The 21,450-nt window shown below is 36.3% G+C and overlaps 1 protein-coding gene across 3 annotated transcripts in view; it reads left to right on the top strand.

The window, feature by feature from the left end:
• Positions 1–21,450, top strand: part of LOC146592213 (histone-arginine methyltransferase CARM1-like) — a 64,088-nt gene that overhangs the window by 12,661 nt on the left and 29,977 nt on the right. For all 3 annotated transcript variants that reach the window (XR_014896642.1, XM_085311423.1, XM_085311424.1), the window contains exons 2-4: positions 11,381–11,506; positions 20,171–20,277; positions 20,468–20,572. Coding sequence is in view for 2 of the 3 variants with exons in the window: in XM_085311423.1 (XP_085167549.1) it covers positions 11,381–11,506; positions 20,171–20,277; positions 20,468–20,572 (338 nt within the window). In the remaining variant the exon portion in view is untranslated. The remainder of the gene's footprint in view (positions 1–11,380; positions 11,507–20,170; positions 20,278–20,467; positions 20,573–21,450) is intronic.

The raw sequence follows: 21,450 nt of genomic DNA on the forward strand, positions 1-21,450 counted from the left end.
TGAAGGAGTATGTAAGATTAGTATATGGAGCTTTGTTCTCAGCTTGCTTTCTTCATAATATGATGTTACATTATTTCAGAGTCCTTTTTGCATTAATTCACCATGTTTTACCATTCTCAGAAAACATAAGTTGTACAGACTTTTTTCCATTGTTGTAATTTGGTTTAAGCATACACGTCTGTCCTGAGTTTCTGTAATTATAAGATTTCCATGTTAAAAATCTTACGATTTCTCTGAAGTAGTACACATTTTCAATGTTAACAAGTTATTGTATTAAAACTAAAGCTCAACACTTATTTTTATAAGTATTTACAGTTCATTTAGAGCCTTGAAGGATATTTTTGCTATTGAAGTAACAGTAGTCTAAGAAAAAGAAATTTAATGATCGTTTTTTTTCTAATGTGAATTCCAGTTACTTTTTAAACTAATGACTTTTAATTGGAAGTATAGTATTTCAAAGCTTATATAGTAAATACCAATAAATCACATATGGAAAAGCAGTTTCTTGACACACAATGTCATGGGGATAGATAATACAGTATTGCTACTGTTTCTGATACACAGTACCATTAATACAGGAAAAGGAAAAAGACAAGTCTTGTAAAGGCTAGTTGGGAGCAATGGGAAATATACTGAGTGCATTGCTGTGTTCTTTGTAGTTCTTTTCTAGTGTCTCAGAAACGCAGTGAAGATGAGTGTTGTTTTAGATCTGAGAGGGTTCTGCTTTTGTTACCTTTCAATCCTGTAAGCTTTGTATGTGTCCTCTAAGAGTAAAAAGTACTCTTTCAAAGTGCTGAATYTTCCATCAAAGCTTAAGTTAGGGTGACTGTATGATCAGCTATTCTGTCATCATAGATAAAAAAGTCATTTTTGCCTTTAACCCTTCCTGTGTGAAAACATTAATTCATGTGTGGATTTAAGCAAGTTTGATACATAAAATACACAGAACTGAAGTTTTTTTCTCCTGAAGTAACAGAGACTTCTTGCAATATATCAAAAGAACTTATTTTCATTTCTGTTGAGCTTGAATGTCTTGTATGGAACTTAATGTGCCAATTAATAAATGAGGAAAATATGTGCCAAATCCAGTGTCTGTCAATTCTGTAATTTGAACAGAAGTTTCTGGTTGGGTGTTTGCAATTCAGATATGCATAGGTTCAGAAATCAGCTTGCAGGTAGGTAAGCTGTGTGCCGTAGGAAATGCAAGACTTTTTGCAGGCCCGTGTTTCAGACATGTACATGTGTCAGTTTGAGGTGTTGTTAGGTTCCTTTAATGGGAAAAAAATAAGTCAAATTTTAATATCGAAAATAAAGGAAACAAACTCTTTGTTTAGCTATGTTTACACATCCAATTTAATGTTTTTCTTCTAATATTATAAGTGTATTCTCAGATAAAAATAGTTTCTGGTTTGGCAATAATGTCCATTTATTTTCCTTGGTTAAATATTTGGAACATTTTGAAACAGAAGAGGGGAAAATCACTGGCCTTTCTATGAGGGCTAATAGAAAGAGGGGGCTTTCTATTAGTCTTGTTCTTTTTCCCATTTTAATATATAAAGCTGTTACTGAACCACTTGAACTAAAACATCTCAACAATACAAGCATGCTTAGAAGTTCATATGTTGACTTCTAATCAATTTTGAAGGCATGCTTTCAGACTTGTAGCCTTCTCAGAAATGCAAATAACATCTTCCGACATCTCACTTGGTAGCATTTTTGAGGCCCTATTTCCTTACAGAATTTTAAGCGGTGTATTTTTGTTTTTAAAGATCATTTCTAACCTTAAAGATACTTCATTTTTCCACAGTGAGAGGTTTTCGCCAATAGGTTTGTTTCTCCTGTTCATTATAAAAATGTGAGCCCTTTTACAAACTGGCTGTGTATATGGTTCCTGACATTAGCTCACATTCTAATATGTGAGCTAACATAGGGCCCACCTAGGAAGTAAGCCTCATTTTTCAGTGGCACGTAGACCTTGGGAGCCCTGCTCTACACCAAATGGGTATGAAATTGTTTTAAATGTGAGGATGAGAACATTGAATGTGTCACAGAGAATCTCTGGCCCCTGCAAGAGTGGAAAAGCAGTGCTGATCAGCAGTGTTCCTGACCCCTTTAGTGCAGTAATAGCTGCCATGCTTACAAAACTTTCCTGTAGTTGCTGACTGCTGTAGTTGTTTACAGTGAGCTGTGGCATTCAGTGTGATATAAAAGCGACAAATTGAAGTAGTTGTATTGATTCTACTGAACTGAATTTGAAGTGCTCTATTTTCTTTTTCCATTTTAACCAAAACAGAACATGAGCTTTTCCCTCACCGATCAAATACTTTTTCAGGGCATGACATTGTCCTTCTTTACTGCCTTGATGCCAAAATACAGAGTCTGATGCTTTTCTGTCTTTATAGTTGTTTTGACAGAGCATTATGCTACCTCTCTGTCCAGATAAACAAAGTTCTTTACAGATCTGTAGATGGTAAATATATTTTTACTGATGCCCATGTTGTAGGGCTAGCAGGAGCCTATTCCAGCTTGCAGGTACTTGCCCACTGTTACCTACAGATAAAAAAAACACATGAGCGTTATCTACAGGAGCTCCAGCGAAACTATGGAATATTCCAAGTTAAGAGGCCAGTGATTTCTCTAGATTTAGGACATAACCATAATATATTAATTATAGTTGGAAACTGAAATATGACAGAAGACAATGAGTGAGAGAACTTGGAGTGAATCATTCATTGAATTCACTCCAAAATGGCTATTAGTGCATAATCAAAGTAAAATAAAGATTATAGGAAGATTTAAGTGAGAACTTGAAGTGAAAGTTCCGGTAAGCCATATTCCATTCTTTTAACAAGCTCTTAAAATCCTATTAATACATATATTGTTTACCTAATACTATTATGAACAGCACTTCAAGATTAATAAATCTTAAAAGGACAGACATGTTTTTATATTTACTTTAAGATATGCATACCCATTTGTAACATTTATCCCATAATTTTAGCTGGAAAAGTAACATTTTAAGGGTTTTTTTTTTTGACAAAATATCTGCTAAATCATGGTTGGCGAATTATGGCTCCTGATTTTTTTAAAAAAGCTTTACTTTACTATGCAAGTAAAACAGAAGTAGGAATGGATTATAGGAAGGCAATGTATGTCAGCATAAGTTTTTGCACTTGCTGTATGTTAATCATCTGCTTTGTGAACAAACATTTTAAAAATGGTTACAGTGTGAGCTGTTTATCTGCTAGATTAAAATTATTGTAAACAGAGGGCCTAAAGTAAAAGAAAAAAAACCTCTCACCTTATGTCTTTGTGTAAATAACAGTTATAGTTGACTATTAGAGCTTTTTAAACTATTCTGACTATTTAGAAGAAATGCACAGTCAGAATGGGACTGTATACTGCTTTTTTTTCCCTTTCTTTCTTTTCTCTCTCTCTCTCTCTCTTTTTTTTTTTTTTTTTTTTTTTTTTTTTTTTTGTTTTTTTTTTGTTTTTAGGAGAGAAGCCATATGAATGCCTGCGAATTCTCTTTTGTCCAGGTATCTTATGCTGCTTGGCACTTAATCTGCAATAGTACCGAAACAAGAGCTCTTGTCTTTGCTATTTACTTATCCAGTGCTTAGTATAATTGCCTTTCACTGGAATTTTCCTCTGTTGCACATAACCACTTTGGTTGATCAAATGACCAGATATCAAGTGTATAATACTGTATTAATTTGCAGTATTTTCTTAATACAATATTGGTGCCTTTGAGTCCCTCTTGAACTGCAGGACAGTGGAATTTTTCTAAAATGCAAATAACATGCAAAAAGAGTTTTTGTACTGAGAACATACAGCTATCTCCAGTCTTTCTGTTCTATATAGTTTTATCGTTTTACTTTCTCTTTACTTTCTTTTGCTACTCCGTCTTTTCTGAAAGCAGCTAAAGGTTGGGAAAAGGATGGAGGTTTTTTTTTTTCATCTACCTCATGGGACTACTGCTGTTCTGTGTGTGTATTTGTGTATAGGTGAGTAGAGAGACTATGAAAATAGTATCATTTTCTCTTTTTGTAATGAACAGAAGAGGCTTCATTTCTGTATGTGGCAGCTTCATACTTTAAAGGTAATACTGAAAGCAGCAGTTTTGCTTCATCTTTATTACTGAGATCTAATATTTCTTTTTGCAAATAACATTTTTTTGATTTTTTTCTCTCTTCTAATTTGTTTCTTGAGATCAGAATTTGCTAGTGACTTTTATTAAATGGAGGGACAGAATACCTGGAAGACTGCCGAAAAGAACTGATCAAGTCTCAGGATGATTGGGTTCAGGAGGTTTTCTGGTTATCAGTATGATATCCAGCTGTATTCCTGAGTTTCCAGTTGGCTCCAGACAGGAATTTATGGGCATGTTCACACTTGCTTTAGATTGTGATTCTTCTGATGAATCATAAATTCATCATAAAATTCATAAATGAATTTTAACCATGGCGTAATTATAATTAGTTTATGGTTTTGATCAGCACTAAAATTCTCTTTTGGACAAAGCAAAAGCACTGTATTTTAGGGTTTTTTTGGAAGGGTTATAGTCCTTTATTTAATTAGGTAATGGCCATCTGTGAGACTCCAGTCTGGTTTCAGTTTTATTCATGTTTCAGAGACTCTGCTTACTAGGAACTGGTAACATCATTTGCCTGTGTTGAGTCTATTGAATCTTTAACTGTCCTTCAGTTAACTTGCTTGTTGCACTGATTTTTTTCTAGCCATGTGTTTGGCTCTTACTTCATTATCATTATCACTAATCATTCAATCATTATCACTAATGATTGCTAATACCTCTGTAGAATTTAGAAGATAAAATACCTTTTCCTCCAGGCTGTCTCAAACAGAAACATCAACAATATTTGGAGTTAAAATGTGTTCGCTTGCAGTATGATTGACTGCTTTAGTAATGGGATGTTCTTCAGGCAGGTATTTTTCTCCAGAAAAGGCTAGGTGGTAGTTCTTAAACAGATTATTCAAAGTATGTTTTCCTAATTCCTAATGGAATATGTGATATGGGCAAACGCTGCATCTGTTGTGGTTTTGGTATTTGATCCTGAGGAAACTAGTACTTTTTCCTGTTTATTTTTGCTTTTATTTCTTAACCATACAGTTACTGAAACTTAGGGTTACTCGACTGGTTTTCCAAAAGTGTTTTGAGGTTGAGAAAGGAGAGCGTGTAAGGAGTTCTCATTCTGTGAAGGATTCATTAGGCATCTTTGAGGCTCTCTGAAGAAGTCTGTCTTTTCCCATTTCTGGGGAAAGTTTAGGATCTTCAACAAATAGAATCATAAGCAAAAAARCAAGAGTGCCTAAAGCAAGATGAAGTAGATACAGTGTAAATACTTTCCTTTTGTAATAAGGTTGTGTCATTTGTGTTTGATTATGAGATRATTTTGTGGTTAAGGTACAGGGTTAGCAAATGTTAGATCTGTGCTTTGCTCTGCTGCAGCATTTTTCTGGGGATGCAGGAAAGTTACAGTTGTTTTTCTGTCATAACAAAAGTTCTGTTGAGAGGTTCTCTTGGCCAGCCCCTCTGAATAAAACAAATTGATCCATAAACAGCAAAACTAAAGAAGCCTAGTTTTCCTTGAATTGATTTGTGTTGCTTGCATCCACCATTGCTTCTTCCTCATCTTTTCCTGCTGTCACTCAAGAGGTTTCTCCTTGGCTCTCTCACAACCCTCTCTGTGATACATTGAAATTACTCCACTACTATGCACAAGTAAAACTCCTGTGTCTCTCACTCATGTCCCCCAGCCATAGTTGACTCTGGAGTTGGCTCTAGAACACAAACCAAGGAGAAAACTTATCTGTTTAGCATGTCTCAGCTTTTTCTTGGGCAAGAATGGCACACTTGGCCTCTCATCTTTGCTAAACCTTCCTTTTAATACAACTTGCAAGACGCCAATTTTGGTACGTCAGCCAGATTTAGCTTAAATCAGCCAAAGATTTCAAAAATTTCATGGGAAGATAGGATCACTGGTCAGCACAGTTGCACAAATTGACCTTCCACAGGGATGGTGGATATCTAACAAGTCCAGGTGTGAACTGCATTTGAATATTTCCAAAATACCTAAATCCATTTCAATATTCCCAAATTTTTAAAAATGTATTTGAGATTGTATTCTTTAAGAGTTGTCAACTGAGTTTGACGGATTTTAAAACCTGTTTCTTGAATATTGGTTAAGTAGAGCATCTGTTGATCAGTAAATTTAAGTCAAATAAGACACCTTTAAAATTTTTTTTAAAGGTATAACTGGCCTTTCAATCTCTTGTATTCCTATTTCTGAATAGATTTCTTAGAGACTTCTAGTCATTTAAGTTCATCATGCATTTAAATTTTGATGAAGTTGCTTCATGCTATGTCCATTAAGTCTGTTTTATTGGACAAAGAAAAACTCACGAATTTTCTTTTGACATTAGTATCTATCAGATGAAATATTAGTCAAACACTTTTTTTTTTAGGAGCTGCTATGCTTGGTTTTGGTGAAGTTCTGCATGAAAGCTGCTTTATGCTGTGGATGGAGATAAAGTTACAAGAATATGTGCCTGCTTGATATTTATATTTGGAAACTTTGATTTTCTTTAACAGAGGAATTGTTCAGAAACCTTTGTGTCCTTCAACAGTGGACATGCAAARTACTGATGGATTTACTTTCCATTATTTGAATATTTGTGTTATGGGAACTTTTTTCTTTTGTGACAGAGAAAATAAGTATCCTTTTTGGTTTCTGAGTCGTCTTCTTTGCATCTTCGTTGACTTTTTTTTCTCTTCACAATTTTCTAAAGTTCTTGCACAGTCCAACAAAACTGCAATAAATGTTGCTAACTTTTGGGGTTCCACATGATACACAGTCATGACACATTTCTTACAAATCCATTTTAGTAAGTGTTTTTGATCTGTATAGATCTGTATAGATATATTAGGAGCAAATTGAACCTAATCATGTTTGAAAACAGTTAAGTAATATGAACCCAGGGAAACTTTGCAATTTAAGTAGACTTGCGTAGCTTGGGATATGTGAGGGTTGCATCTGCATGCAAGACAGGTAATGGGGAAAACAAACAAGTAGAGTCCTTATTTTTTGTAGTCTACTTCAAGAAAATGTTTCACATATTTATTAAACGTGAAAGARTTATAGAGAATAATTTGTGTTTCCGAACAACAGAAAAGCTGCTCTGTGTGACAGGTCACACAGACTTAATAATGAATAATTTTTTAAAAAATGCTTTTACAATAGGGATAAAGGAGAAAACCTCTGGATCTTCCTGCAATAGTCCATTTGTAGTGCAAATAAAGTGAAATAAACATTGGGAAGTTGAATTTCTGGTCTGGAGTCTTATTCCAAGGAGCTGTATTGAAAGACAGAGTGTTCCAGCCTGGTGATTGAGAACATTATTGTGGGCCCCAATTTAGTTCTGTGAAGGAAATAATAACTACCAGAATCTTCACATGACAAAGACAGGGAGAAAACAACTCTCAAAAATCTTTTGAGTAAAGCCCTGGGCCTGTTGTGGTCTTACATATATTTTCCATGTTTATGAATTGCAGTCTCTGGCATACCCTCAGCTTTCGTAGAAAATACATTGATGCGTTGTTCTTATTTTTGTTTTTTGGCAATAAATAAGAGCTGCCATCCAGGAACTGAACTGGTGAAGGAGGAGGCTGGCAGGACCCTGGTGARATCCGGTGAGGACCAGAGCAAGGCCTGTCAGGATCTGTAGAGCCTGGCAGCGCTGCAGGCTGGGGCCAGGGGCAGCTTTGTGAACAGCCCCAGGGCTGGCAGCAGCCAGTGAGCCAGGGGTAGCCTGTACTGGGCAGTACTGAAGTACCAAGGGTGGATGTGTCCTGGGCTGTGTGAGCAGGCCAGTCAAGGGAGGTGATTATTCTCCTCAGCTGAGCACTTGGAGACTGCACCTAGATCCTGCATCCGGTTTTGGCTGCCCAGTACAGAAAGACCTTGATAACCCGGAGCAAAGAGGGTTACRGAGGGTGACCAAGATGGTCAGGGCTGTAGCCCAGGCTTTCTGAGGTGATGCTGAGGGATCTGGGCTTGTTCTGCTGGGAGGAGAGGCAGCTTTTGGGGGGACCCAGTATCAGCCTCTAGTACATACAGGGAGGTCATGGAGAAGATGGAAACAGGCTCCTCACTGAGATGGGAGAGTGAGACGAATAGTGTCACTAAAGAAGAATCCTGTTGCCCCGTAAGAGTAGAAGCATATTAAGCAGGTATTAGTATTAACTTGTTTTGAACCTGGATGTAAGTACATTAGTACAGTGTAGCTGTATAAACGTTTTTATACCCAATGGCCCAATAAAGATTAGTGTTTAGGCACTAATAAGGCACTGTTAGGCACAGCCCTTCTGCTAACAGTGCATGACTTCTGGCCTATTAGGCTTATTCTCAGGCCTTGTTAGGGGAACTTGTTGTGTGAGCTGGAAATTGGTAGCAGGTGTCTCTGCCTGTGGTGTACAGTTTAAGTGTAAGATGATAAAAAAGGCTTTGAAAATAAGGGCATAGGGATGGGTCATTGATAAAATAGAGGAGGTTCTGACAGGATATAAGAAAACTTTTTGCTGCAAAGACTGAAATGCTTACATGAAATTATGAAATTTCATAATTAAGCACTGAAATAGGCTGCCCGGAGAAGTTGTACCATCTCCATCCTTAGAGGTTTTCAGGACCCAACTGTATAAAGCCCTGAGCAGCCAGGTCTGAACTGATAGTTGACTCTGCTTTGAGTATAAGGTAAGACTTCAGCCCTGCAAAAATTGCCTCCAGCCTGAATGTGAGTCTTTGAATAGCCTTGAGAATCCATCTGATGCTTTTGAAAGAATACTTTTCCTTGTACCTGGGCAGGTAGAAAAATGATTTTAGGATAGCCAGTATGTTTTTAGAAGTTCCACCGGTTAAGTTTGTTTATGAATTGCCCACTATTACGCGGAACAGTTTGAATGAAAAGAGACACGCAGGTAAAATGGCAATTCAGGTATATGTTGTGTGAAGGGGTGAATTGCAATTGCATTGATTCACTCCTGTATTGCTTACACAGAGAACATTTCCCTTTCACACTTAGATTTAGTAGTCATTTAAATAGTGGATGATGTATGACTATTGGAAGAAGCAAACATTACATTTTGGGAAGTATGAAAAGACACAAGAAGTCCACATGCTGACCTCTTTGCAGAACTATAAAATGCTTTGGCAAATTCTAGCCAGCCCATATGGCTGTGGGACTGCAGCATACAGTGCTCAAGAAGAGGCTGCGGGAGCAGGTTTTGTTTTGTTCAGCTGAGGGAATAGAAGAACAAGTGTGAGGAGGGTCTGGTTGCTATCCATTAAAGAGACTATGGTCACAGATTGTAGCAGGGGAAGTTCTAACTAGCGATCAAAAAAAAGTTCCAGTAAGAGTGTTAAACCTTGGAGCCCCAAAAGACAAAAAGCACTTGGAAATAGCAGGTGTACTGATACATTTATTACAATATTTTGGAAAGTGGTGGAGATTAATTCAAGTGCTCCTCCCCCCTGCTTTTTGGTTAGTTCTGCCTTTGTTTACTATGTTAAACTCACAACAGAAAGGAAGTTTTAACATTGAGAAGAGAGTTGGTATAATGGGTCAACTGAACTATAAATGTAACTTCTACATGTATGAATATAACATGCTTCCTTGACAGAGAAACTGTCATTTCCCAGGCCCGTGAACCATGAACCATGGGTGAAAACATTGCAGAGATAACAAAATGTGGATCAAACCTTAAAAGTTATTGTTAATATTATGGAAGGAATCTTAAAGCTGTGGAAAACCAACTGGGTGTGCAGACCTGTCGTAGGGGAAATATAAAGCTAGTGTGCCTTTAATTAGTTCGCAAGCATAAATTACAGAAGAGACTACAAATACAAGTGAATGTGCAGGCGTAGGAGTGAGCTAACTTAGATGAGACACGTGGCCTTTCTTGATGACCTTTATTTGCATGATTAAGCCTTGCTTGAGATGGTATCTTACAGTGGCTTTCTGTCTAGTCTATTCACTTCTCATTACAGCAGATGCTGTGAAGTGTCAGACTAAAAAATGCACTGACTAGCTATATGATATGTGTCTATGTGCCTTGTCCTTTCTGTCTGTGCTCCTTTATACACTTTTAGCGAAGTAACATAACTCAGCAATGCACAGTTAGTGTTCTACTGAAATTTTTATATTAATAATTTATTTACTGCCTCTTGCTTTTCAACCTGCCTCTTTTCTTTGCCTTCATTCTTGGTTCCCTTCAGCTTTTCTCTTTCATGTTCTGTAGCTTATTGCAGTATATCCTTTTTCTGTGTTACTGTCAATTTTTGCACTTCCACTGTTAGTTCTCTTTTTTGTCTAGTTTTCCCTAAGCATTTTGCTTTTTCTGTTTTGTTTTTCTTTTCTTCACTTCTATTCACAAAGATAAAATGTGCATGGGCAAAGCAATACTAAGCACTTCTTGTTGGTAGAATGGACTAAAATGAATGAAAGAACAGTCCAAGGAAATGGAATTGTGGAGCTTAGCTGCTTCAGTAGTCAAGATAAATATATTATGCAAATATGACGTTATTTGAAGTCTTTACCTTTTGTAGCCCATATCCATAGCAGCCATAAGCATAAAGTTCCCTGACCTGTTTCAAGTTCCTGGAAGTGAGAATGTGGATTCTGCTTGGTTTGCTCATGCAGTTGCCTCCTGACAGCTGCAAGGCTGATAATGAGACAGTGCGTACTGATTTACACACTGCTTAAGTCTCTGATACTGTGTGCTCTTCTGGAAGGAGCACAATATGCAGGCTTATCCTCTGCTGCTGCTGTGCCTAGCTCTAAAGTAGTTGTGTGTTCTTTCTCCAAAAAATTACATTGTCATGTCTCACATGACAGGTAGGTTTATTAATGGTTGTCATACATGGCCATACATGCCATGTGTGCTTCACTGAAAAAAGCTGCTTTAGTTAATAGCTTTGATTCCTGACTCTTCTCCATGCTGTTCCATGTGCCAGAGCAGCATCTCTAGAGGTTTTTGAGACATGCACATAGGGTTTTCACTAGCAGAAGTAGAGGTAAAATTTTGTATTTAAGACCTGATTTGGATACAGGTTGTCCACTCTTTGACGTCCGAACAACTTCACAAGAACTGTAGTGTATGGATGATAAGCAGGATGGATTTTTGAAAACCTGTGGGTCATTGTAGAAAATCAGCTTAAGAAACAACATAGTAGAGAAGATATATTTTCCCTAAATTGTGTACTGTATGTAGAAGCTCAGGATATTTATTGTTAATCAAGAGAGACAGCTAGTTCTATTTGTGGTTTTGTTTTTAACTGCTACTAAAGTTTTCTTTTCCCTTCAGCTGATGGAGTCTGTGTGTTTAAATGCTTGGTTAACAGAGACACTGAATACTGTCGTTTGGGAAAAGAATCTGTGTTAATTACACTGGGATACAACAGTGCCTTGCTCCAATTCAAGTCACAAGCTGGTAAGTACACCTTGCACTTGTGAGTATCTTCTCTTTCCCATCATACTGCTGTATTGGTAAAGTTTACTTTTAAATATGCTGTCTTCTACCTCTCTTGTTGCCTGTTTAAAAATTACATTTTATTATGATGATCATAATTTGTGCAGCTTCATTTGCCTCTGTCCCATTCCAACCATCTTTTCTGCAGTGCTGACTTTTCACATGGTAGACATAAGCTTTTTGCAGAACAGCTGCAGATTCATTTTTTGAAGAAAGTGGCTGCAGATAACAAGCATGACTTAACCTTCTAACCTGTTATTCTTGGTAAACGCAATGATTCATGTAGACAATTTGCCAGTTACTGCTCCTTGGTCAGAAACTGTCTTGCAGATTTGTTAATTTACATAGTTCATGGAATAGTGTAGCATACACCTGGAGTTCATGGGATAAATACTTTGTGTTTAGTCGTGCTGAAAAAAAGTCAATTCTTTTATAGAAACATAACAATATTTTAGTAGAATGTGGAGAGTTCTATTTTTACAGCTCCTCCAATGTCATTTTATTCTGAGTAGCCTGCACTGTGGGTGGAACTCATTTTGAAATTTTTTAACTATAAGCAATATACTACTTTCTAGGTAGTTCTTAATGTAGCAACCTATATCAGTAGGCCTGGTAATTTCCAGAGGAAGCCAGTATAATTATTCCCATTTTATATTTTGTGAAAACAGAAGTACAGAACAATTAGATTCAATTTTTGGCAGCCTATTTAAAGACATACACATATTACAAAATATCAGGAGCTGACAAACTGGATGGATATGGGTTGGTGCAGGAAGTTGCTACTATATCTGAATGTCTCAGTGTGGCACACATACGTATATGCATTCCATATTGTGCTTCAGTAGAAAATACAGTTCTTATATTTAACTAATTATTCAGTTGGGTATACCAAATCTTGGGAACCTTTAAAATTCTGCTTTGTTACACTGTTTCATCTGTATCCATCAGGAAAATTATTCACTTTTTTCATGTCTTAACTTTACTAAAATAATATCAATGTAACCTATACGTGGCTCTTGGTGGGTTTTTAAAATTTATTTATCTGAGTATTATAGTTTGATACTGTATTCCATCAAGTTATTTCTTTTGAGACTACAATTCAGTATTGTCTCTTACAGACTCATGTCAAAATCAAGATAATTGAGATTAGATTATTTAGAGATTTATTAGTTTGTTGCTTAAATAATAACTAATAATTAAGGAGTCAGCTAGGCAAGTTTTTCTTTAATCTCTGTTTTGCATTCTCTGCCATGTCTTACTTAACTAGGAAGGTCCTAATTCTTAGTCACTGTTAGTTTAGGATCCCAAAGCAAAAGGAGTTTCTCTTAGTTAACTTTCACACCTTTGCAAGCAATTGTTTGAAAAATTCAGCTATTTTCAGCCCAGTTTGTGTTCTTCCTATGAGTGGATTGAATATTAATTGGTATATTGAGTCTCCTGTGTAGTCCTCTTCTTTGATGATTTATTTTTATACCCACATATTATGAAATAGATAAAAATAAGTCTCTTATTTATCAGTTCTTACTGGTTGTAATGTGACAAAAGAGAATGTTTTCCATATTTTTCTTCCCTTAGAGAAAAATAAAGCGGAAAGTTCTATCAGTCTATGCAACAGCTCATTGACAAAATTGCAGGACTATAACTGATAGGTTCCAGTAAAGTCTGGTCAAATTAGACAATGAATCTGTTGGTATCAAATGTAACGTTGACTTTCTTCTACATGTTTAGTATACTGTGTTATACCAAATAATGCCTAGTCTTGAGAAATTTACCTGTTGTACAAAGAAGGCGAGACTATGTGTAAATAAGTGTAAACATTAGTTTTACATACATGCAAATCTATGTGTGTGTATATATAGATGTATGTATATTAAAATACATAAAAATTATGCTGTAATTCAAAAAGTTGTAGAGAAAACATTCTCCTTTCTGGTTTGTTAAAAGTGTTAGTTATGAAAACATGCTGTAAAAGCTTTTTAAAAGCTTCTTTGTCTTTCAGAAAGGTAGGGGGAGATGAGTGGTAAGGGTGAAGGAAATTCATCCCCTGCTTGTGCCCATGCAGAGAACTGCTGCTCTGCCGCCAGCATTCAGACACTCATAAATCATAGACAGTATCTTCCATTTTCTGCTAAACGTATGTTAAACATCTGAGTAGGATCAAGCAAACTGTAAAAATGAAAGTTAGTAGCCTACAGACTTCCCTTTCAGAAACAAAGATCGTTTATCTGGAACAGATCAACCAACCAGTGTGTAACTCATCTGTGGCAGACTTGGTATGCAGCTCTCTATTCCTGCGTAGAAATGCCCTGCTTAATTTAACAGAGAATTATTTGATGAGCATAGGATGAATTGTTCTTTCAGGATTGTAATAGAATGCAGATTCCTTTCTTGTCTTGAAAATTTAACCTCGGTCACCAGCCGCTTGCATAGTGTGCCTAGGTGCTAGATATGCCAACAGTTGTTGTCTCTAGGTGGCATTTAACTAGCATAGCTCTCCTTAAAAATTTTTGTTCAGCTCTAACAATTTGTGCCACCTACATGGAAGCATAGTACAGGAAAAAAAATCTACTGTTTATGCTTTACTTCTTTTGAGTATATATTATTTGGGAATCTCCGTGTATAAAATTGAGATAGAGATATACAACTGTGTGTGTGTGCTTGTATATATATATATATACAGGTATATATATGAAATATGTAATACACGAGTTTAATTTCATATATGTAAACTGTACCTGTTACTGGAATATAATTAAAGCAAAGGTATGTAGTATAGCTTAAGATATTTTGGATTTTTTTCCTTCCTTAAATACCATTTCAGCATAATAGCAAATGATCTGTTGATCTATGATTTTACTAGAAGGTAGTGCAGTTGAAAAGGAGCTAATTTATAGAATGGAACAATCTATGATGAGGGTCTGAGATGCAATCTGTCCTCATTTGGGGAAGGAGGCAAGAATAGAGGGCATGTTTGCTTTGGACTAGGCCTAATTTGGTCGCATAGATTTAGGGCTTATTTACTGTTGGAGTGCATTAGGTTTACTTTTGGAGTGCGTGTGCTGGTTTAATTTCATGTGGAAGGAGTCTGATTAGTGTATGCTGAGACCACTCTGTCATGCAAACCAGAGCATAGGAAGTGGGGGCAGCTAGTTGGTAGGCTTTAAAAATGTACTCTTAATCTAACATAAGATATTAATAGAGATGCACCTTAGAAAAATTCAAAAATCTCCTGGTGAAGTACATCTACATAGGCTTACTCCATTGTAATATTCACACTGGATTTTGAAACTGGTGTATAGTTTACACATGGCTCATCTGGAAAAATTTCCTGCAGTTACACAGTTATAAAACTGGTTATATTTTAGAATGTTGCTATTTCAAGATCCAGTTTTGGTTGTTTAGATTTTTCAGCTGTTCTAAAAAAAAAAAAAAAAAGAAAAAAGAAAAAGTTGAAATATATTTTAATTTACATGTTACAGTTGTTTGCTTTTCATATTCTAGATACTTTCTAAGAGTCTCAGCTCCCCATTAAATCTGTACATAAATACTTTTTAAGGCTAGAAGTGGACTGACTGGTTGCAATTAAACTATTCAACAGTTTTAACCTAAGAATCCGTATTAAATAATGCGATCCATGAAGTAACAGTCCAATGTTACTCTGTAGTTGCTTCCTAGTCTCTGTTGAATGTAGTAAATTTTTTCAGCAATGCTAAAAGGGAAGAATCAGCCTGACCTAAAGCTACTTTAATTTTAGCGGATTTAGAATGCAGTTAAATTCACAAATGTCTTTAATGTTGTATCTTGAAACTTTTGGAGAATTTTACTGAATGAAGAAAAAGRTGCAATGTTTTGAGACGAGAACATATAAAACACGTATGACTATAACTGCCACTCTGCAATTAACAGTAGTCTTGAAATCTAATATTCCAGCGTCTTGTCTCAAAGAGCAGCAGGAAGTTCTACTACTGATACGACATCTTCAGAAATCAAAAAGGACTTTATTTTAAGCAACACTACATGCACAGCTCTCATCCCTAATTTTTTAACTTCTGGGACAGAGACTTTGGCTCTGTGTTGTGCTCCAGTTTCTGCATTGCTGCACAGTAAGCTAATTTTAGGTGCTTTCCCTAAGTTCATTCATTTATGTGTGTGTCCCAAAACCTGGATGGGCTTCAGGAGTAAACAGCTATTGGTTTAACCTGTTCAGCTTCCAAAGAATTGAGTGTCTGGTAGTAACTTCCCAGGTTGTATCTGGTAGTAACTTCCCAGGAATTGAGAGCTGTGGTGTGCGCGGACAAGTATCTATGATTTGATCTTAAAGACGGCTGTTCTGTGTGCAAATCTGAAGAATAAAGACTGCCTCTGACAACACGTTTCATTGCATCTGTATCTGTTAGTCTTGTTGTTCAGACCTCCACGTTTGTCATTGTCCATGTTTGATGTTCTCTGCCATTGCAGCAGCAGATCACCACAGTTTTTTGATCCAAGTAGAGGCTGTCATTCAGAACAGTTTATTGTAGTGTTTTTGGCTGACTCATTGACTGTTTTCAAGGTAGTAAAATCTAAAAAGAAGCTCAAGACCTAACCACTTCTGGCACTGTTCGCAGTACCTTTTGTTTCTCAAGATTTCAGTTGAATATTTCTATAGAAATGTTTTTAGCATTAGCATTTTGAAGTACTGTTTGATGCTGATTGCAGAAGGAGAAATTAAGATAACTCAAAAAAGTCAGTCTCTTCTCCCCACTTTGTAACTAACCTGTAACATTCCATTGTTTTTATTGGAAGTATTCTGGGCCATTTCTTGGCTAGATAATATTAATGTTTGACTTTTCAGTTGTGATCTGGTAATTTTCTTACGTAGGCAAGTAATTTAGCATAATTTTCCCACAGCTTTAGAAAAAAATAATTATATATGATATTTTAGATCTCTAGATTTTCTACTCAGATTCAGTATCGTTAATAAGATACTTGATCTTTCTTGAACTCTCAACCTCTGTTTTCACTGCTGTGTCTGCCTGTCTACAAATTTCAATACTGAGGTGCTAATTCTGTTTTGGAGGTGGCAGCATGTTTGTTTCAGAAATATGTCCAGTCATTCTGGATGTTTAAAAATTCATTTAAATTCTAATGTCTTGTGTTCTGGTAAGAATGGAGGAGATTTTGGCAGGGGGGTGGGAAGGGGAATAATTTTCTGTTTAAAATGAACAGTACTTCATTCCAGTACTTCATTCCAGTAAGGCAAGATACGTGTCAGAAAATATTATCAATATCTTGAAAATGAATAGCCACTAATTTCTATGTTAGCAGATGGTGCCTGTGCTTGAGACACATCTGTGCCCACCAGTTCAGGAGAGATTCTGCCTAAGCCTAAGCAAAAGGGCATGAGCAAAAGAGACCGTTAATATACAGATACTTTCAACATTGTGACCATTTATAATCAGAAGAGATAAGCGAAGCACTGTATCTGTCTCAGTATATCCATTTCATCCAGTGATAGTATATTGAGTCCAATAGTCTTCCTTCATTAAAGCCTAAGTTATATTCTGAGAAAGCATGTTTACATAAAAAAAATCCATTGTTTTGAAGAAGAATAAAATAGATAAAAGATCTAGTATTTCCTAGTTTAAAAGTTTCAAAATTATAGGATGATTTAGAAAGTTTTGTTTAAAATATTGCAATAGTCTTTGTGTAAATTTGGCCACAACTTTAATACCCATTTCTCTCTATCTATTGTGAAATACAATATAAGAGCATCTGAGATCCCTTCTGAAAGATTGTGGAGAAGCTTTCAGGGCCCCCCATTATTTATTTAAATTTTGATATACTCTACAACTCAATGAGTCTTAGTGTTGTAATTTACCAGCGTTGTAGACAGCTCCATCTGCAAACATCTTGTTTGTATATAAAGAAGTATTATATCACAAGTAAATCATACTTTTGTCATAAAATCATAGAATAATTCAATTGGAAGTGATCTGTGATGGTTATCTGGCCCAGCTTGTTATTCACAGCAGAGTCAGCCCTTCCAAGGATGGAGACTGCCTAACCTCACTGGTTAACATCTTCCAAATTTTTTTTTACATTGTGTTTGTTTTAAAATCCATTCTAGTTCCTAGATGCCAAAGATGATGTTCTGAGTGTTAATCAAAACTGCCAAAAAGTCAGACAGAAGTGTGCGAATAATACTGTGCATGAAAAATGACTATAGAAAAGAAAGAACACAAGCATGTTGCTGAACCTGTTAAATCATCTCTAACCTTCAGACAGGAAAAATATGGGAGAAGCTTAAGATAATGGGTGATTCTCTGGAGAGGATCTGCAATATCCAGTGTTCTTTCTGCTCTTGTCTCTCCATGCATTGAAGGAACAGAGAGACTTGTCTGTTTAGACTGTCYCTAAAAGCAATCTTTTTCTGATGGCTTGTGCCACCACTGGCACTGTCTGCACCTTGGGCCTCTCTTCATACCTTGCCATGAGCCAGTCACTTACTCTAATATTCTACACATTATCTGTATTGTGGTGGAGTAAAAAGGGCATGATGGTGGCATTTGCACATTTTTCTTGACATTTTACTATTACTTCTGCAATTCATAAGTAATGGCAATTCAGAAGTAATTTCAAATCCCCAGATCACCCCAAAATGAGATGCTTAATATGGCATCTTCTTCCCATTGAAGTTGAAAGGTCAGAAGTAACAGAGTGGGACTTTCCCTGACCTAGAAATGGCAGGAGAATCTTCTGCACAGTAGTAATAGATCAGTTCTGTGGCAGATTTCCTCAGCAGCTGAAGCTTATTTGAATAAATGGATGAGCTGTGTTTTACAGCTTCTGCCACACATACAGTCGTCTAGTGGTGTAAGGTTAAAGTGACTTATTCATTCAATCTAGTGCTTCTCAGAGCTATTGCTCCAGGCTTTCAACATGCTGATTTTGTTGCATCCGTTAGACTGTTCATAATTTCAACTGAGAGACATTACTTATTCCAGGAGGCTTAGGAGTGGATTTTGTTATGTTTAGTCCAGCTTGTGGTTGCCTAGACATTCAAGAGACTGTTTCCTCAATTGATTCAGGCTTCTTGGAGGAACCGTGGCTGTTTGTCAAATTTTTTCAGTGCAAAATTCTTAGAGTGAAACAATGCATGACTGCCTGGTAGGAAGACCATTTTCCATCCAGTTTTCAGATTGTAATGATTTCTAGCTGAGCAAAGATTAGAAGGCTCAGATAATGACAGCAGCAGTTTGTGAAGCTTTTACTGAATTCTAAATCTTTTAGATTTAGAATCTTACCTGTCATACACTTCTATGAAGGATTTAAAGTTTTCTGCTGTGGATCTCTGTCAACTCTCTATTCAAACTTTTTTGACTGAGTAAAGAGTAAAGCACTGAACTCAAAATTACTTTATTCATGACTTTCCAGCATCTGTGCTTATGTATATTTGTAAGTACATATGTAAACAGAAGTCTTTTTTTCATTCTCAGACAGCTTGAAATTGAGATTGCCCTGATTTCCAAAGGTAGAAGGAAAGCCATCTTTTGAAGGAATTGCCATCTTTTACTTCTCTTCCTTTTGCAAAAGTCACCTTTCTGCAGTGGAAAAAGATCAATACAACCAAATCTTTTTTTCAGGATATCAGAATTTTCTGAAATAATGAAGGAAATTCTTTTCCTTGTTACTGTATTGATATGTTAGTTTTATTAATTGGTTATGCTTTTCAAAGGCACTCCTTGTTTCAGAAGGGGTCTAAGTTATTGCCAAATGGATTCTTCGCAATGCACATAATTTTATGTTTCAGGCACTTGTTATTTTCATTTGAAAACCTGAACAGTGCAGGAGTTTCCTGTTTCTCTGGTTATTAGCATAGTATAGTTTGACTTCTTTGTCTTCTCTTGTTTTCATATGACCAGAAGATGCAAAAATTTGATCATTTATTTTATTGTTGTCATTCATACTCTTTCCCTCTCCAACCCCCCTTGTCCTACGTATCATTCTAGATACAGTCTACTGACTAACTGCTTTCTAGGTCCACTTGAATTTTCCTGTTAATTGTATAATATCAAAAATGAATATGCCTACAGTAGCCTAAATAGTGTTACTCTGACCTTGTTAGCTAGACTGCTGCTAAACAAAGGTATGTGGTCCTCAGCCTGACTCTTTAGGCCAATCAACTTCGGTTAATTGTAGGCTGTAAATCTCTTAACTCAAATCCATGCATCTCACAGTATTTCCATATAGTTCTCTGTGTTGAGCATAAGTTATTAGAGATTAACCTAAAGCAGTATGTTGAGGCTTATGTTCAGCCGTTCCTCTGTTAGGGTTCTAGTATCTAGTAGATATCATCACAGATATCTACTGCATTTTGGTGACCGTAATGGAGAATCCTGGACAAAGGCTTTGCATGTATCCAGGTTCCCTGTGAAAACAACTTCAGATACTGTTCACCAGCTTTTTGTTTAATGAAATTTGAAATTGTTTGCTATATATTTATGAACATTGTAAGATAAAGGAAAAATCTATGTGAAATTTTACTGAATATGTTCCTACCCTGTCACTGCATGACATTTATTTTATTCTGCTCTGCTAGTGTTGCTTTACTACATTTGTGTATTTTCTGTTTTTCTTTTCCAGAATACAGCACATTTTCAAATATGTTGAAGAGGTGCTGTAACCAAAAAAGGGAAGACTCTGTGTTCAGTCAGCGAACAGATGAAGCATCTGCTGCTCAATATTTTCAGGTAATGAAACTGTTCAGTGCCAGTTTGTGGAATCCGGGTTACAGTTGTTTTCCTGACCTTCATCACCAGGTCATTTAGGAATATAGCTCAGTTTTGTTCAATGAGTGCTCAGACCCTTGGTAATTTAAGAACAGAAAAGTTTGATGGGCTTCATCTTTTTAATATTTTTATTCTTGTCCTGTTCTTTTAGTTTTATGGCTGTCTATCTCAGCAACAGAATATGATGCAGGATTTTGTGAGGACAGCCACATATCACAGCGCTATCCTACAGAACCACATAGATTTTAAAGACAAGGTAAGCTCGTAGGGGTTAGGGTTAGCTCAGTTGGTTAGGGTGCGGTGCTAATAATGCCAGGGTTGTGGGCTTGATCCCTGTATGGGCCACTCGGTTGAAGGTTGGACTAGATGATCTCCAGAGATCCCTTCCAACCTTACTGATTCTATGAATCCCCTGTTAAAAATTTTAAATATTCTCATATCCTGATTAAGTTTTAAACTTCACATTGAACAGCACTGATCACACTGCAGCCTTTTCTCACCTGAGACTTTGTGCATGAGTTTGCTAACTTGTGTGTGGTTTATACTTGTAATGTCATTGTCAAACATGTGCATGACAATGCATGATGATGTACCATCACCATGATGCTGATGGTACACTATACATCCTAGGATGAATGATCCAGAAAACAGATCCAAGCGGGAGTTACAAATTCCTCTACTATCCTCTGTGTACAATCAGGGAACCCAGACAGGCTTATTTCTTGACTTTTTGTTCCTTGATTTGGTACTTTGCCTCTTAAATTCTCCAGACCAGACACTTCAGAGAAAGACACAAGAAAACTTACACTGAGGAGATGTAGGATAACCTCTCTCTCAGTCATTTACCAGTTGTACTTTGTTAGGCTTCCTGGAATCCAAAGCATAGRGCTTAATATCTTTTGCAAAGTTTTTACTTCCTTTATTTTTTTTTCAGTTGAAATTAGTTGCACTAACTCTAGTGACTTTTCTGATCAGGATCCATCCTGTGCACTCTTGGGTCTCTTCCCACCCTTAATGATATTTACAGCAACAAATTTTGTAATATAGTTCTGTAATGTAATGGTACATTATGTGGAAATGAGTCTTCTTTAATAAGATTCTGAATTTGTCAACTTTCTAATTCTGTCATTTTGC

Source organism: Rhea americana, unplaced genomic scaffold, assembly GCF_003343005.1.
Source record: "Rhea americana isolate MKP2758 unplaced genomic scaffold, rheAme1 scaffold_340, whole genome shotgun sequence".
Taxonomy (NCBI): Eukaryota; Metazoa; Chordata; class Aves; order Rheiformes; family Rheidae; genus Rhea; species Rhea americana.